This window comes from Mugil cephalus, chromosome 1 (assembly GCF_022458985.1).
Source record: "Mugil cephalus isolate CIBA_MC_2020 chromosome 1, CIBA_Mcephalus_1.1, whole genome shotgun sequence".
Classification (NCBI taxonomy): Eukaryota; Metazoa; Chordata; class Actinopteri; order Mugiliformes; family Mugilidae; genus Mugil; species Mugil cephalus.
The window spans coordinates 44,469,903-44,488,357 of record NC_061770.1 but is presented as its reverse complement, the minus strand read 5'-3'; the positions used below and the strand labels follow the sequence as shown (position 1 = coordinate 44,488,357).

Sequence of the window (18,455 nt, the reverse complement as noted above, 5' to 3'; positions counted from 1 at the left end):
CAGAGCTCTTCTACACGGACCCCACCATGGACCGTGGGAGGAGGATACCTAACATGCTGAGAGGGCTGAGGGTGAGTGAGCGAATAATAAACCTGTATTTAATGATAAGTTGGGTATTAATAGTCATGATTGGTGTTGTTTAATTAAATACATGTTAGGATGATAATGTTAAGTGTTAATAATGTAAATTATGGACAAACAAGTAAAAAAAAATTCACTACTTTACATAAAATATGCACAAAACTAAAAAGATTCTCTAACGCCCCAACTGTCCTGCTAAGTGCAGCGCTGCCGAGTTCAGACCATAATCAAATTTAATCTCAGTTTGTAATGCTGAAGTATATGATACATTAATCTCAAGTTGAAAAGTTAATTGAGTTTGTCTGGATTTATTGAGCGCAGGCTGAGATGATGAAGGGGTTCCTCGCTGGCACGGCCTGCTCTCTGTGCTCTTTGGGGGCGTGAGGGGGGGTAGAGCTTATGGAGGGGCTCAGACAGGCCGGGGCTTTTTTAATTAAATTGTCTCGGTTCACTCAGACGGAGCTAAGACCCGAAAGCGAGGGGATGAAAATGAAACCGGGGCCCGGGGGGGGAGGCAGTGTGTACGTCCTCGTGAATTAAAATCACACTCGAGCCCCTTCAGCGAGTGCGCACGCCTTATCGGACGGCTTGTTTTGTCCAGGTTTTTGACTGCTCGCTCCTCAACGCCCCGCCGCCCGCCGTGTCCGCTCGCCCGGCCCCGCCGAGCCGCCCGGACCCGTTCGGAAGTGGACCGCACCCCACCAGAGACCTGGGCAGCCCCACCTGGAAAATAAACGCCGCCTGCCGTCAGGTGCGGCCGAGACGTGTTGTCGTCCAGCTCAGCCAGGAGGAGGACCAAGCCATTACAAACCTGTTAAAGCTACACCACCAAGAGCAAAGTCATGAAAGCCTCGGCGACTTCTCCGGCGTTGTTGATTCGTCTTCGGCTGAGGAGGAAGAAAAACCCGCTAGTTTTGACGTGAAGCACCTGAGAGCGGCTGGCTGGTCGGACACAGAGCTGGAAGCTGCCGACACTCTCCTGAGTCGCTTTAACCTGGAGGAGGATGTCCAGACCCAGCGTAAAACAGAAAAGACACTTTCCGTCCCTCCGCTGTCCCCGTGTATCGAAACACAACAAAACCAAAACGGCACCGTCCGGTCTGTGGAGGACGGGAGTGCAGGTGGTTGCTGTCGACAAGGCAACCTGGCGTCACCTGTACCTGATTTAAACACCAAGACAGTGAGCAGGTGGAGCGTTTTGGGAGAACATCTGGAAATAAAGGAAGTGGTGCTTTCAGATTTGGAGGTGGACGCCGTGGACGTGCTCCTTAATCTCTGCGACGTGGACGTCGCGCCGCGACCGGGCGAGTCGCCCTGATTACGGAGGCTCAGAGTGGAGGTTTTTATTTGCACTTTCACGTATTGTTTTTTTTTTTTTTGGCACTGGTTCCTGGTGTTAGTTCAAAGGGCACCGAGCCAAATACACCTCAATAAAACGATTCTTTTCCTCCATGAACCGAGGCGACCGAATGTGCTTGGTAACGTCGGCGATGTAGGAACTTTGAATATCTCGTATGGAGGCTTATAGTTGAGCATTGGTGTTACTTTTCTTTTTGTTCATGTTACTGTGAAAAAAACAAACATTATGGGTGAATTTTGTTCCCACTTTATAAGAAAACTTTTATAAAAAGACACCTCCAGCATCTAAAAACATGTCAGGGTTTTATTAAAAGAACTCCCACTGTTTTTGAACGGGACAGGCTCCCTGTCATAATTTACAACCTACTGTACATTTACAACGCGCCCACAAGTTAATACACAGTCTCCTCTGAACACAAGCTGCAGGGGGAGCTGCTGTCTCGCTCCAACACCGACACTGACGCAAACAAACAAGCCGGTCGAGGAGCTGGGACACAAACACGGCGGTGCAGCGTTTACACGCATCGACACATCTCTCTGTTCTTATCACGATAAGAGTCTCGGTGTTTAGTCTGAGGTCGGCTGAAGGCACTTCCCGAGCAGCACATACATGACGGGTTGCTGTGCGACGCAGGAATGACAGGATTAAATGTTCAGGCAACACCCAACCCTTTTCTTTGCAGAATGCCTGCGACGACCAGAATGACTGGCTTGTCAGTTTGCCAGTTTCCCAGCAGGTGAACGTGTCAGCTGTCAGTTGTGAAGCCCTGTGCCGCAGTAACATAAAGCAAGGTGTCACCCTTCTCCTTTTGTCTTTCATTTCCTGGTTACTAGAAACCAGCGCTTCAAACATCAAAGTCCCAGAGTGATCTTTGTACCCTCCGACTTCACGTCTCCGTTTATTGTCCTCCGGGTTGAATGGAAGCGCCCTCCGCGGTCCGGGCCCTACTGCACCGGCCGGGCCTTGCTGTTTGCCACCTTGGCGGCGGCCTGCATCACCCTGTAGCGCTCCCTGAGGTTCCTCCTCCTGACGTGCTCGTTGGTGATCTCGATGACGTTGCCTATGGGGAACCAACCCTTCTGACCGTCGGACAGCCGGTTCCCTTCATACCAGCCTGGGAAACAAATATAAAAAAAAAAAAAAGAGAAAAGGGAGGACGGGAGGGGGGAGGAGGACAAACAAGGGAAGATTGGAGGTTTCTGTGTCGTTCATGCAAGAAAGTTCAAACAAATCAATAAACTGCTAAAGTGGAGGGTTGAGGGTTGGAGCGGTTTTCGGGGTTCGGGTGCATGAGCAGGCAGAGCGGAGGGAGGGAGCGTGTCAGTGTCTGCACTCTGCTTTTTAAACCGTGTCGACGCTGGTGAGTTCAGGGTTCTTGACTCACTGCGGCCGGCGAGCGAGGTGCTGAAGCTGCCTTACCCTCGTTGGTTTTGCGGAGGACGTTGATGATCTCGGTGGGCTCCAGGGTGAGCTCGTCCGCCTGCTGGGCGACGTACTGCTCCACGCACTGCACCTGAGGACAATCTGACACGCGCGCGCAACAGCGAGGATCAATGAAGCGCTTCATTTATTTATTTATTCGTTTATAGAGTGCTTCAGTGTACTCCGCTCACCCCAGTCCTCGTAAATGACTTCGTCGTCGTCTCTGTCTGGGTTGGTGGGGTTGGGGAAAGCCGCCATCCACCTGTGCATGTCCGACCTGTCGATGGGAGCGGCGTTAAAACAGAAGACCGAGGCCCTCCCCTCCACTTCATTTTTATAACACGGGTCGCTACTCACTGGGAGGGAGCCTTGAGGAGCCGCTCCATCATGCGGCCCTGGTGGTTCTCCAGCAGGGTGAGGGTGAAGCAGTTCTCGTAGGGGCTGACGCCGCCCCCGCCCTCGTCCACCGACTGCACCTGCACCAGGGAGCGGTGGGCGTGGTCCGTGACCACGAAGCGCTCCGCGCTGTTCGGGACGAAGCGCACGGGTTAAACGCGAATAAATTCAAACAGAACTAAACTCGGGCGTGACTGGAAGTACAAATAAGTCCCTTGTGGGAGGCGAGCAGCGCTTCCTGAAACGCTTGAGGAAGTGTAGAGTCATATCGCTAACGATGACACACATTTAACAAGTCATGCTTTCTTTTGTGATGTTGTTTGTTTAACCTGTGTCATGACAGATTCCCTGAAGAGACAGCTAGACACACTGCAGCCACAATATAATGATAAACTGAGGATAATGATTAAGTCGAAGGCTGATAAATACGCTCGACTTAAAGAACAGCCTGCAGGAGAACTACGTTTTTTTTTTAAGAGCACTACGAGTCTATAGTCGGGTTGGTACACAGCTGACAGCCCTATTGGAATTTATTTGAATTCGTGTTATGGCAAGAACCAAGCAGCTACGCAAAGAGAAACAACAGCCCATCAATACTTTAAGGACTGATTGTCCTGAAGGTGAATGTGTCCCCAAGTGCAGTTGCAAAAACCATTATGGTCATACCCTTTATGGTGGAATAGCTGCTGAGAAACCACGACTAAGGAAAAACAACACGCAGAGGAGATTCGTTTGGGCCATGAAACACAAGGAGTGGAAATTAGACCGGAGGAAATCTGTGATCTCTATTTAAGATCTTTGGTTCCACCCATTGTGTCTTTGCGTGACTCAGAAAAGGTGAACGGTTGGTCTCTACATGCCCAAGGTGGCTCCCGGTGGCGGCATCCTACCATGCCGTCCCATCCAGTTTGCGTTTAGTTGGACCGTCATTTGTTTTCCATCAGGACAGTGACCCCAAACACACCTCCAGGCTGTGGAAGGTAGTCAGTCACCTGACCTAAACCCAGCCGAGATGGTTTGGGATGAGATGGAGCACAGAGTGAAGGCAAAAGCGCCAACGAGTGCTCATCATCTACCACCAACTGCTTGAAGACTGTTGGAAACATTCAGCGATCCTATGAATCAAGCAGGGATATTTGAAGAATCTAATATGAACATGTTTGGTTATTGGCTTATTGAGCTTTAAGCTTTAAACAGTATAATGAATAATGATGGATGTGCAGGACCAGAGTAACAGTGACGTGGTCATGTACGTGATCTGTGCGCGGCGGACGGGATTTTGTTTATAATAAAGCGGCGAAATGCTTAAATTCTACTTTAAAAGACGTTCACAGGAAAATATATTTTCAAACTGGATGTGTTACTGGAATGAAGGGTTAGTGGCGTTTAAGGCGCCTGTCGGGAAGCACACGTCACATGATGTGTTTCTCTCTAATTGTTTGCAGAGGAATTTAGTTTTTTTTGGCAGTTGAGACACGCCCCATAAAGAAGTCCCAATGGCATGTTACCAAACTAGCACTGGCTAATGGGTAACTACAAGGTGTTAACGATGGTGTTTTTGCACATTACTTGTAAAAAGATAAATCTGTCTGGAGTGTATCGATGACATCATATTTCTATTAAAAATCAACCATTGATAAGACGCCTGGCTATGATCGAGAGCCACCGTTTGACGAACGGAGGCTTGGACTCGTCTCTTACGAGTCAACCAGCCAGTTGTGCCTCACCCCTTCTTGGTGGCGATGATGAGCAGATCGTTGAACAAGAAGAGGTGGACGGGGACGAACTTGGCCCTCATGTTGAAGAGAGTTCCTCCTTTGTTCATCTCTTGGAGCTCTCCCTTCTTCTCCAGGTATCGAGTCTGGGAGATGATCGGGATGGCCTGATCACCAAGAAGAAGAAGAAGTAGAAGAAGAAGAAGAAGAAGAAACCTCCATAACTGAAATACGATCTGAATAGTTGCGTGCACACGGTTGTTACGGCTGCAGGTCGGAGCTCACCCTGAGCTTGTCGAACTCCAGATTTTGGGAGATGTATATCAGCTCCTCCACCTGCCTCATCTTGCCCACCTCCGTGTTACACTCGTCAATGATCTGTGGAAAACAAAACAAAACGTGAGATCGGTCGAGAGATCCCTTGTATTTCAAATTGAAATCTGATAGTGCACAACTGTCCTTATCGGAGTATCGGGTTCATTCCTCTGACTCTATCTCGCTGTGCCCTCTGCGACAGCTATGACTCACCGTCTCTGCACAGCTCATTCAATAGGAAATCCTTCATTCAGACAATGGCTGACAGCTAATTTCCACAGGCATGCGAAGCACTTAAGAGTGTAATTCAGCGGCTGTGCGAGCAGGGTGACGGGGAGTGTGGCGCTCACCTTCGACACAGAAGCCAGAGCCTTGGAGGCCGTCTGCTCCTCTTTCGTCCCTTCCTTTGTCCTCTTCAAGATGTTCTGAAAACGACAAACAGCCACTTTCTATTTCGGCCCACAGAAAACAAAAACAGCCGAGATCTGTTTTTCCATCTAAACGAGCAAGAGGTCGTAATGGTTTAGGCCAGGTATGTCTGAGTGTTTGCCCAGGGTTAGGGCAGGTCAAAAGGCAGAGACGAGTCGAAGTGGAGACGGTCACACTGGAATAAGGACATTCCACGCAGCTGAACACCGTGAGGGACTACGTGTGGACACACAACGTACTGTGGCACTTCGTTAGACACTTAAGGGAAATATTTAAAGCTTGCGTAAGCTATTAGGAGTATTTCTGACTGAATTAATGTAGAATAAATCTGGAGTCAGTGTGGACTCGTGTCAGCAGTTATGTTACTTTCGTTTAGCTTATTTGTCAGACACTAAAAGACTCACACCGCTCTCTCTGGTTATTTTGAAGCTTTGAATACAGAGCGTAGTGAATTCTGTGAAGCTCCTCGCTCATTTAAATGAGTGGTTTGCTTCTGTAGCAGTGAGCGAACTGAAATATCAATGGGCAGACAGGATGACAGTGTTTGTTTTGATTTGGAAACAGAGGCAGGAGGGGTTAAAAATAAAAAATAATTTGGCAGATGGAAATATTGTTTCAGTCCAGGTGGTTAGAGCAGTGTTTGTGGATTTGGATCGTGGACAGTTTGTCGGCCTTCAGATTGGTTCACTGAACATGGGGACTCTACCCGGGGACGGCTGGTATAAACGGGCTAACGGGGCTAAGCCAAGCTAACACAAATAAAGTTTGAACTTTGAAACATTTGTTGGACAAAATTAGAAAACATTGCAGTGCAAGTCACATTAGAAACATGCAAACCAAACCAAGCATTATTATTATTATGCATGCATATATTACAAATGTGTGTTTAATTAGATATTACGGTGGTAAGAGACACTGGCGGCCACGCGGCGGAAGGTCGGGGTTCAAATCCCGGCTAGGGCCGTCTTAAAAAAGGCCAAAGTTCCTGGAGTGAAGTTCTGGTTTGAATTAAAATGCAGCTAATTGAGTGTAAAAGAGAATAGTTCCCTCTCTATTATATTCTACTGTCTCAAGTTCAAACTGCTCAATCTTTTCAATCAATAAATTTGACGGTGGGTCCTGACGGCAGGCCAGTTGAGAACCACACGCTAAAAAAGTATAGTGCACCTTTAATTGATGGAACTGTGTGTATTGAAGGTGATGTTTCTTTTGCTGCCGTGTTAACTGTTTAATTGGTTAGTTAGCATTGAAATGAATGGTGAGTCACAAAAACGTACAGTCGACAAGCGTGGGTGCAGTGGAGGAAACCCTTGAAAGACACTAGTGGTCTCTGTCTTTCAATGTTAGCGTGGTTCCTAACTGTCTCGCCTCCATGTCATCTGCAGAGTCTGCTGTTACTCCAGGTTTTTAACATTCCTGTTAATCAGTCAGCAGACCTGTCAGAAGGCTAACAAAGGCTCAGTTTACTTGTATGTATTCTGAGACATGTGTCTTCCTCTGCCTACAGCCTGTATGCTAAGCTAATCCCCTCCCGGTTGCATTTATCGCTAATGGCCACAAAGCTTTTGCGTCAGGGTGTGACTGGATGCACCTCAATGAGCATTTTGATGCGCGTGATCCTCTGAAACGGCAGCAGCAGGAAGGACATGAAGGGCAGCCGCTGGCACTGAGGCGACTCCTGAAGGCGAGCGATGACCGCAGCAAACTGTCCGTTGTTCTTCCTGTGGACGCGCAGTAAAGCATTAGTAATTTATTTGAAGTCAGCATAGTTAAGATCCAACCGGACCGCATTCTTCACAGTCCTATCTCATTTTTGCTTCGGTCGGACGAGATGTTTCTTACATGAGCGCAGTGTACGTCTTTTCCTGGTAGATCTGGTTGCGGACGTAGTCGATGTAGGCGGGGAAGTTGTGCTGGGCGTGGTAGTGGATGATGTCGCAGATGTCGGAGAAGACCACGTCCTTGAATATGCGGTCCTCCAGGTCTATCAAGAACCTGCGGTATCAGGCGGCAGCTTTTCAGTTCCACGCTATCTCTCGAGTGTCCTCATGTCGGAGTCATAAATCACGTCTCCTCCCAATTTCCCCCTTTTCCTTTATCTCCCTTCATCCTTCCGCGCGCCCCCCTCTTACCTCTCGCTGACCTCGCGGACCCTCAGGACGTTGGAGAAGAGGGGCTTCCTGTCCCTGATGATGATCGTGTCTTGCAGCTCTCGGCTGTTCAGGAAGTGCTCGGTCAGAACGCGCAGCGATCGTAGGTACGAGGCCTCCGATGTCAGGACCTCAAACATGCTCTGCCAGGAAGAGAGCGATTTATTTATTTAGCGTTTTACACATAAATGCAACAAGAACAAAAGGCGTTTTTTCTTGTGACGTGTTTTTCCACTTTGTAACTACTGCAGAGCAAACAAACCATTCAAGACACCATTCATACCTAAAAGAGTGAAAAGACAATGGTTGTTGCCAAACAAAGCTACGGGATAAATGACGGGCACAACAGATGAGTGTTTTCTCTCCACCTGACGTGGTGCATGACTAAGGATTTTTGGCGGCAGTGACGCGGTGTTTCCCTTTCTAAAAATCCATTTCTGTGATTATAAAAGCTTTCATGAACTCCGTATATTGTGTTACAGCAGCGAGTTACATAGTGAGGTGGCCACATTATTACTTTAAAATTCCAAACTCCACCCTGCATCTCCCGTTTCTCCTCCAAGCCTTATTGATTTGTCTTTATGGAAACACACATTAGCCTGTACCTCCCCTCCCTCCCCTCCTCCCCCACTTCCAGGCCTCACCTCCTGGTACTTGCACTGTTCTGGGGTGAGCTGCTCCAGCACTCCGCTTTCCCGCACAGCCGGGAGCTCCTGCCACAGGGTGCTCTGGCTCGGCGTGGGCGCTCCGTCTCCAGCCGGGGCGGCGGGCCCGGCGCGACGGGCCGTCCAGTCCATGGCGTAGTCCGCGCTGGTTTTACTGATGTTGCGGCAAACCGTCTGGCGCCGGATCTCCTTCGTGATGACGGTGGCGCGGTACGTCTGGTACAGGGGCTCTGAGGGGAAACAAGTCAAACGTATTCATGACACATACGGTTACTTCTGCGGTTCACATTGCACTGCTTTTTTTTTTATTAAAATTAAAATGAAAACCTCCATCATTGCTGTTTAATTTGATTGCACTGGGTCGCATCTAAACTATTTTGTAATTAGTTCCCTTGTCAAAGTGAGAGAAGTGTAGTGTGTAGTCCATCCTTTGCATAACATCATCAGACTCTATCACACTTAAGAAAGTTAGAAATATTTCATCGCGAACAGAGATTAAGGTTTCGTACTGAAAATCATCAACACACTGAAGACACAACAACACAAAACACAGGGCCCGTGGGCCAAAAACGGCCCACCAGAGGGTCTAACATGGCCTTTAGCCTGAACTTACGAATATTACATAGAGACTGTCATTTTTCATTGAAAATAACTTCTAATTTGTCAATTGCTTTAGTCAGAGAAGTGGACACAACAAGATAACTTATTAAATGTAACTCCAGCACCCAGCTGTGATGTCCATTTAGAGGGAGTTGATTGAGAGTCAAGCATCAAGAAGTAATTGACAGATTTGCCTCTTTCAAGGTGAGGACAGAATGACGTCTCTCAGACAGAGTTGTTTATCTTTATTGGAATTTATCTTTATCTTTTCTTTCGGGGAAAGATGAAGATAAAGCAGTATTGCCTCCAAATATCGGCTCAGAAAAATCAGCAGCACGTATCAGCCCTAAAAAAATCCATATCGGTCGTTTTCTACCTTTAGCATGAATTTACAATTTATTTCCAATGAAAATAACTTCTACCCCTAATATGACCATTGTTTTATTTAGAGAACTGGACAGAACACAACACTGAGAACCAGGACTAAACAGGAAATATGTGCCCTAATTACACTTCTCTTAATAAATGTATTTTTCTTTTGTTCCTCTTTGTACTGCAACAAATGGAAAAACACGTGGAGCTGCTGTAACGTCACATAATGGGTTATTATACTGTTATTTTACTGGTCCGACCTGCTTGAGATCAAACTGGTCTCCACGTGGCCCCTGAAAAGAGTTGATTTATCGTCGTCCTTAATGTTTTGTTTCTTACCATCCTTCAGCCGTGACTCAAAGATGAACGAAATCTCTCTCTTAAGCGAGTCTCCTCTGGCCAGGACACTGAAACAGGAGGAATGGATAGAGGAGAAACTGTAATGAACTAAACAACCACGCCATTAATGACTCCAGAACTGGAATAAAATGCCGACTAAATGCAAATAAAGGATAATAAACAGGTTATTTCCTGAACGTAGCTTGGTTCTGTAGTTTCCAGGAAACTTATTCCAAACAGGCGTAAAAAGTGCACATTTGGTATATTCGTGAGTATTTATGCCATCAAACCAGAAAACTCACAATTCTTCAACCCCTTCCTCTTTCTCCTCCTCATTCCCTCCCGTCTCTTCTCCTATTAAAAAAGAAAATCGGCGCTCTCGGTTATTGAGACAGTGAACAACGCTACATTATTCACGTTTCACCTCTGCCTCAGATAATAACGTGCGCTCGACACGAACCTTTTCTCGATGTGAGGGACTGCACCGAGGAGGTGCTGAGCCTCCTGGGATCAATCTTTGGCGGCGGAGGGGGCGGCCTGTGAGGCTGGAGGGGGGTGGCCGGGGGCGGGGTGATGGCTCGCTGAGGGCTCAGCCCGCTGGCGGTGGAGCTGCCGCCGGGGGAGGAAGGTCTCAAAGAGCGCCACTCCTCCAGCGTGGGCTGCGGGAGGGCGATGCCCACCCGGTGCACCGGAGTGACGGGCATCCTGGGCGGGATGGCGGGGGGGGCTTCGTCCGGGCTGGGCGAGTTCTCCGTGGGGTTCAGGAACTCAGACGTGGGGTCCGAGGTGCTGTGGGGCGGTTTAGACCGACGCGCCGGTTTGCGCACTTTGATTTGAGGAATATCCAGTTCCTTTGTTTTAGGAGGCGGCTCAAACACCGGCAGCGTGACCTCGTAAATGTTTTCCTCTTCGGCCTGGGCGGGTTTGTGGACGGAGGGGGACAGAGTTCGTTTCGGAGGGACGGGAGGGGAGTGAGAACGAGCGATGGCGAGAGAGTTGAGGACGATGTGAGGACCTGGGTCCGAACGCCTCCTGTGGCCCTCGCCGATCAAAACGTCCAGAGAATGATGGAACCTGGTTTTACCTTGTTTCAACGCATCAAAGTCAATCACAGAATTAAGGTCCACCTCGTCTTCTGCCTCCGCCTCACTGTCCCCTTCCCCTTCATTCTCCTTCACCACCACCACGACCACTGCCTCCGCTTCCTCCTCCTCCTCCTTCTCTTCCTCCTCCTCTTCCTCCTCCACCTCCTCCTCCTCCTCCTCCTCCACCTCCCAATCCTCTTCGTCCTCCTCCTCCTCCTCTTCCCTCTGCTCCTCCACATCAGACTCCTCCTCCTCCTCTCCACCTCCACCCTCCTGCTCACCGCCCTCCACGTCCACCGGCACCCAAATCAGTTTCATTCCAGGCCTCTGGAGGTGGCACACGCAGCTGCAGCTCGGCTCGCAGCCCGGGCCGAGAGGAGCGTCGGGGCTGAGCTCCGCCTCTGCTTCACCTCCTCCCATGGGCTCAACCTCCACCTCCTTTCCATCCGGTGCTGCAGCGAAAAGAACAATCACAGGGGCTGTTTTAACGGGATTATAAATCGGGAAGAAAACTTTAACATATAGGCACTCGGGGCTAAAATGCTAAGCTAATGGAAGTGAATGAGCTGTTTCCCGTCCACTTCCTTCCTCCACGTGCATTTCAAAATAACATTCACTTTCATTAAGAGCTTTTTTTTCCCCCCACTTGCTCTTAAACGTGGCCCGAGCTGCACTGTCCAGTCAGCAGTTGATCAGCTTGCAAATACAGCACATCTGCGAGTCTTGTCTTCAAATATTTATGGAAAGTTTGGAGCACAAATCCAATACTGACTAAAGGAAATGGAAGTGGTGGAGGAAAGAGCGCGGGGAATTAGGATGGAGGTTAAATGGGTCAGTCAGTAATCGGCTGATCTCAGTATTTTACTCAGTGCACTACTATGCTGTGGTACAGCCTCACCGAAGCTCTTCGTTTAGTTAAACACAACTGGAAACCATCATGAACCTTTTAAAGCATGGATTCTTTTAGGCAATGACAGTATTTTATTTAATAAAATTACACATTCAGAACTGTTACCCTAAATTTTGAATCACACAATTACTAAAATAATATCCCCAATGTGTCTAACTTGTATATCTGCACATTTTTTTGTGTGATAATAAAAAAGAAATCAAATATTTCTGTCATTTTACAGTCTGAATCACAAAATAAAATACCCATCTAGTTAAAAGTAACCATGAGTTGCAACCCTAGTTTCTCTGATGAGATATTTTTAAACACTGCACATATTCACGCAGAACTGGGAACCAAAATAAGGGAAGTGATAGTCAGCGTAACGGGGGAGGGAACAAATCTCTGTCATATCAAACGGCCAATGAAATGAAGTCTCCTGGTTCCTCTTTCATTGAGTCATTATGACACATCAAATAAATGTGGATGTCAGTCGGCTCGATTCGTTTTCACGTTTAACTGTGCCGATTTAAAGAGAAGACTTTGAAGAGAGGTAATTTTCCTCCTACTGCCAGTAAACGCAGCAGGAGTTACTTCCTGCATTTGCAGGAGCGCACACATACAGCTGGTATGACAGGTATGATGTGTGGCTGCAACTGTCAGAAAATAACACTTTCTGTTTCAAAGTTTTTTTTTACCAGTTTAACTTTCAACCTTATCAATATTGAACCACAGCCAAGACTTTATATGTGTGCGCATGCACAAACACACTTTATACAATATAGTTTATTTTATTGACCTTTTTAATCCAAAACTACACTCGGTCACGGAGCAGCCTGTGAGACTGGCCCTGACTCTGCCGGGGCTGGATATAACACCGTTTATGGGATCACCTGACTTTTCCTTGCTGACTGAATGTTGAAGTGAGTCATTTTAATTGTAGATACAGGTTTCAAGAAGTCACACACTTTCGACCGACAACAGCGACCTGCTGACTTCACAGGACTAACATGATGTTGCTCTGAGGTGCAGGGAAGCTTCTACCACCCTGCACAACAGTCTCACACCCACTTTACCTGATCGGCCTCCTTCCACGCCGATGCCGTCCCCTGTGTCTCCTCCCATGCTGTCCTGTTTCTGCAGCCTTCGGCTCCTCTTCATGGGCAGCGGTGGCGCCTGCTCGGCCCCTATCTGGAGCTGGACCTTAGCGCGTCCCGGTTTGGGCTTTATCGTGGGCGGCCTTTTGAACTTCTTAATTGGCTTCGGTTCCGCCGTCCCATTGGTGGGTTGTTCCGCCCATTCGCTGGACTCCTGCCTGCTAAACTTGTTCACGATCCTCTTGACTTTCCCGGCGGAGCGGCTCGAGCTGCCGCCTCTGGCTCTCGGGGACGGGGGGCTGACTTGCAGCGACGGCTTCGGGGGGATCTCCGGCCTCGGCTTGGCCTCGGGCTTGGGGACGGAGGGAGACGGGGGCCGCTCCTGGGCGGACATGGTGGCCAATCGGAGGTCAGGCGCTGAGGTCGGTCATCACCTGGTGAGTTAAATGGAAAGAAAGGGATGGAAAACATAAAACCAGTTTTCTGCCAAAAGAAACATTTACAACCATGAAATAAACACTTAACGTAATTACATATTTCCATTACATAATCCTGGGTCAGACTTTGAGCTCTGAGCTACAAAGCCCCCAACTGCAAGGCCTCAGATGAAGATTAACTTTGTACTGTAAGCACTCCCTTTTCTTCCCAACTAACGCACATGAAGTAGGAGAGAATATGAAATCAGCTGCATTAGCTCCGCACCATAAGCTCTGGTTACAGAACTTAAAGTTACATCACATCTGTGTAAAAAAATTCTAAAGTTGTTAATCATCAATGAGCTCAAAAGCGCGATCCCGTTCGTTCCTTTAAAGTTTGAACCGCTGAAATGTGTCAGCAGCATCAGATCAAGAGTGACGATCAGATGAGCTTCCTGTTTTCAGTCTGCTCACGTTTCCATTGCGGGCTCTTTCAGCAGAGGACAGGGGTCATGACCACCACACATAACCCGTCACACGCTCACAGCTTTTCCTGCCTCGGACGACTTTAGACTGTGGAGATGACACAATCTATCCCGACCACGCACAGATGCAGTGATAAGGAGTCAATCAGTCTTATTCACTTGACCTGTCAGCGGTCATAATGTTGCGGCTGACCGGTGCAGCTTGAACATCTGTGTATAGGTATGAATTAGGAAATATAAACAACACCTCTCCTTTTACTTTCTTTCTTTGTAACAACATGTAAAACATCTGCAGCATGTTGTTAAGAGTCGTACGTCCCATATGACTAATAGTTAACCGTTGCTTTCAGTGGAAGTGCACGTTAATTATCGCTCCGCCCTGTTCACCGTCGCCCTGAAGGCTCAACCATCTCTGGTGCCCTAAAAACATTTACACACGACGAAACTGACCGATTGGCGACAAGAATAATGTGAGGGATTCAAATGGGAAAATGCTGCACACACACAAACGCAGCGAGGCCCCCGGGCCGTGTGTTCACCCCTTCACGCTCGCAGTAAATCTGCGCTCATTCAATCCTTCAAAAAGTCAGACGCAGAGAAATTTCCACACAGAGCTCCAGTCGTTCCGACGCCGGCAGCCGACGGAAGCGCCGCCGATATTAAAAAAGCGCCTATAAAAAGAAACGTGACGACAGTGAATCCACTTTCCATTCTGGGTGACCAAATGGCCACGCTGCAGATTCCTCTCAACATATGTTTTATTTTAATGTGCGTGTGCAACAGCTGATGCAACACCAGGGCCAGACGGGGGTTAGTCATCCTTTGACTCAGGCAGAAAAGAGAGCAGAGCTCCACAATGTTACTGCAGCGCGTATTTAAGGACTCTCTAAGGGAAATCCATGTCCAGGTGGGTTTGTCTGACTGAAAATATCTCCAGAGTGATGAAAATGACAACGATCTGAATGATTTAGCGTCATATTGAGCACCTCTGATGTAGGACATACATTTGAAACTGCAGAGCATCATTATCAACACATGTTCTGTATCAGATTCTTAAAGGAGCAGTCCGCCAATTTTACAAGTGAACGTCAGCAAACTCATCACAGTGAGTGCTGCTCAAAATAGATGCTACGTGAAGGTCCGATCCAATAAAACTCAGGAAATCTTTAACCCTGCCGCTTCGATATATTGTTAATTTATTTCCCTAAATTAACCCTAACCCTAACCCTAGCCCAAAGCGTGGTCTGCAATCTCCGAGAGATTAAATCCTTATCGTTTTATGTAAAGTGCCGGCAATTTCATGTAACGGTCGGGTCGCTTTTGTTTTACATAAACAGCAGCGCCTAATACGTTTGGGCGGAAGGCGTTAGCTGCCAGGGCTTGCTCCCTCGACCGTTCACAATGTCAATATCACGAAACCCGTAGCTGCTGAAAAGGTGCACCAGCTCGTCTGACCGGTTTGGACGGCCCGTACCCGTCACCTCGTCACAAAGAGACACACAGAGTTTCACGTTTCAGTGAGTGTTTTCTGAGCTGATTGAACAGGATAAACACAAGAACATTAAACTACATAAAACAACATTTAAAAAAAAGTGGGCCCCTAATAATACATGCATTTCCTCTTGGATAAGTGTCGTTAAGTGTAAAAACAACTCTTCAGAGAAAACAACACTGCAGGTGTGTGTGGGTGTTAAGTAGGTCTTTCCAGGTTTCAGTTTTAGCCCTCTGGTTATTACCACTATCCACAATGACAAATAAACCTCCCAGAAGTGGGTGTGTTCGCTCACAAAGCACTCATCTCGACAGTGGGAATAACGTCTGATTGTGCGTCGGAGACACTTAAGGTTACGTTTCCCCTCTCACTTTCTTTCAGACAGCCCCCGGAAGACTTCACCTCTTTTGTCTCCCTTTGCTTTTATTGACCCGGTTAGTTCAATAGCTGCATCGTCCAGTCTGCTGGACCTCGCACACACACTCAGGCCGGGTCAGTGGGACAGTCATTCATCCCCGTAAGTGTGTTTGTCCTGGAAAATCCAATACGCGCAAGATATCGGCGCGACCCCTTAAATCAGACCAGCTCGGGGACAATCCTTGAGTGCTTAAAGAGGACGTCCATTAACACAACGCTCCGTGCGTGTACAGTGCACCATCTGCTCCGGAGGCTAATGGGTTACCGTGGGTAGAAGACGGGTAGGGGGGGCTTTAAGAGAGCCGCCACTCGGCCCGATCAGCATCAACCAGTGTGATGCGTGCGATGTGTGGGAGCTCCACGTTGGCCAGGAAGGCCCAACCGAAAAGGTGTGTCAGGAAGGAAAACACACGCTCATGCGCTTGTGGTGGGAATGTAAGGAAGAGGAAGGGTTCCTCACAAGTGTGGTATAATAAGATCAATCTGTATCTTCATACAGGGCGATCTAAATATGTCGTTCATTCATTATAATGATCTATAAGGAAATTACAACTTTAAGATACCATAAAGCTGCCAAATAAATGGTGTAAAACAACGTATGATATGATTTTAAATTCATACAAAATGATCATGTATCAGGCTATTCAACAAAATAAAACAGCTCGCATGTAGCTCTTAATATACAGATTAGTCTGTACTGTCTTCAATAATTTATGATTTCATATTTTTTTTGTATAAAAGTGTCAGTATTTACTTTCAGTATAATAACGTCACTATCTGGTGGCAAACAAACTCCCCTTTACAAGTATTAACATGGGTTTTAACATGATTTCCATCAGGGAACAGGTGCCCACAGACTCCACCGAAATGCACCTGCTAAACACCTAATTATGAACCAATCTCATTAAAAACATGAATTGCGTTGAGGATAAACTCACCAGTGATATTCAGACATGTCTGGGTGATTTTCTGCAGTCATTCGGCTCTACTGCTGGCAGTCCAACATATTTTCAGTTTGCTTTGGAAAGAAAAAAAAAAAAGCTTTAGTAAATAACCGGTCCGGGGCGCAGCTACATTAGTGGACTTTAAACTTAGCTAGTGTCGAGGAGAAAAAAAAAATAAAATAAAAAGAGTCGTTAAAAAGTCTGTTAAGAAGATGTATCCATTAAAAATAGATCGCTTTAGTTCATTGTTGTTGGTCTGACAGGCTTGTTGTCTGAGCGCCCATCACCCTCTTGTTGTCTCGTCTTTGTTACCAGCATAGTGAATACGAGGTGAGGACGGGAGGAAGCGGCCCCCCGCCTCCTCCCATGAGCACCGTCAATTGAAACACTGCGAACGTCACCGTTTCCGGTACCAGATTTCAAAATAAATGCACTTTTAAAAAATAAAATTACAGGACAATAACTAAACCGAAATTAAAATTTTACCCTATTTAATCAGCGTGTAAAACAAATATCCGATGTGGATATTTACTTTACAACCACGCATTTAGTTAATAGATAAAGCTCTGTTTGTGTAAATACTTTGTTTTCTGTCATCAGAAAGAATAAAAACATAACCTCGTAAACACACAATGTGCCACGTAGCTCTTTCTACTCTCACATAGTTAACATTTTCACACTTGTACCATAACGTGCCCCTTTCTTACATCGTGAAGACACGCTTAAATCATTTTTCTGAATTACTTTTTTAAATTGAGGGAGTTTTATTTTGAAACCCCGAACTGTTACGTTTCCGGCTATTTCTGGGTCGATATCGGAGCCTTTATCCATTTATCCTCCAGTCCATGCTGCAATCGACACCTGATCAACCTCTACATGTATCTATTTTTGATTGTTCTCTGTAATTCAGTAACAGGTGTCTCAGAAAGAAGTGCTTGGTTGCTGTATAAAGGCTAAATCCTTCCTCCCACCTCTGTTTTTACTCTAGTGTCCTACTCCCACCTAGCGCCGTAACTTGGAACAGACATAATAGCCACAGGGAAATTTGCACCACTCATTATTTCAGACATCTCATTGTTTTGGCTGTAGTAAAATGAAAATTTTGCCCTGAAAAAATAGTGACTTTAACTTTAACATCGCTGTACAAATCAATATTTAGTGGAAATCATCAGTGCATATAAGGAAACACCCAATCTAACAACATACTTATTAAGATCCGTTTTACATGTCTCATAACCAGATTAACTAAAAAAAAAAAAAAATACATCATACATTTTCTTGGTATCTGATCATTTTGACTTCAGAGTTCAGAGTTTCTATTTTAATATAATATCTCAAAAAATTTAAATTAATCTTGTCTTTATCCTTTTTACTGCATAACGTACATTCATAACGTGCACTAGTAAGTAAGTTCTAATTTTGACTTTAAAGAGTCATAATAATCAGATATAATACATTTCACTGTGTTTTTATAATAGACTACTTGTGTTTGTATAACTTTTGTTTTCGCCTTGTTAATTTGGGCCGACGTCTCGATCACACTGGCTTAAACTCTCTTCGTATGGTATTTTCTTTTCTTTTCTTTATTTAATTTTTTTATTTCACTTTATTTCCCATTTGCAGCCTGTGTATAACTTCAGGAGAAGAGCGGTGTGCTCTCTAATGAAGAGCATACGGGCCTCTATGAATGAGAAGTAGACCCGGCCGGTTTGATGGACGTCAGACTGTGGCGAGGACAGCTAACTTGAGACAGTATCTGGCTTATCGACAATAACTCCGGAAGCCA

At 46.6% G+C, this 18,455-nt stretch overlaps 1 protein-coding gene across 1 annotated transcript; it reads right to left on the bottom strand.

The window, feature by feature from the left end:
• Window positions 1-1,726: 1,726 nt before the first annotated feature.
• Window positions 1,727-16,983, bottom strand: arhgef15b (Rho guanine nucleotide exchange factor 15b). The gene is made up of 17 exons (XM_047610055.1): window positions 16,664-16,983; window positions 12,895-13,349; window positions 11,221-11,381; window positions 10,305-11,094; window positions 10,147-10,198; window positions 9,845-9,912; window positions 8,513-8,763; window positions 7,851-8,011; window positions 7,561-7,713; window positions 7,310-7,439; window positions 5,640-5,714; window positions 5,260-5,352; window positions 4,987-5,141; window positions 3,221-3,388; window positions 3,055-3,140; window positions 2,861-2,965; window positions 1,727-2,555 (listed from the first exon to the last, which is right to left on the bottom strand). Exons 2-17 carry the CDS (start codon window positions 13,307-13,309, stop codon window positions 2,386-2,388), a joined length of 3,033 nt encoding a protein of 1,010 aa, XP_047466011.1. The 5' UTR covers window positions 13,310-13,349; window positions 16,664-16,983; the 3' UTR covers window positions 1,727-2,385.
• Between the last annotated feature and the right edge of the window lie 1,472 nt (window positions 16,984-18,455).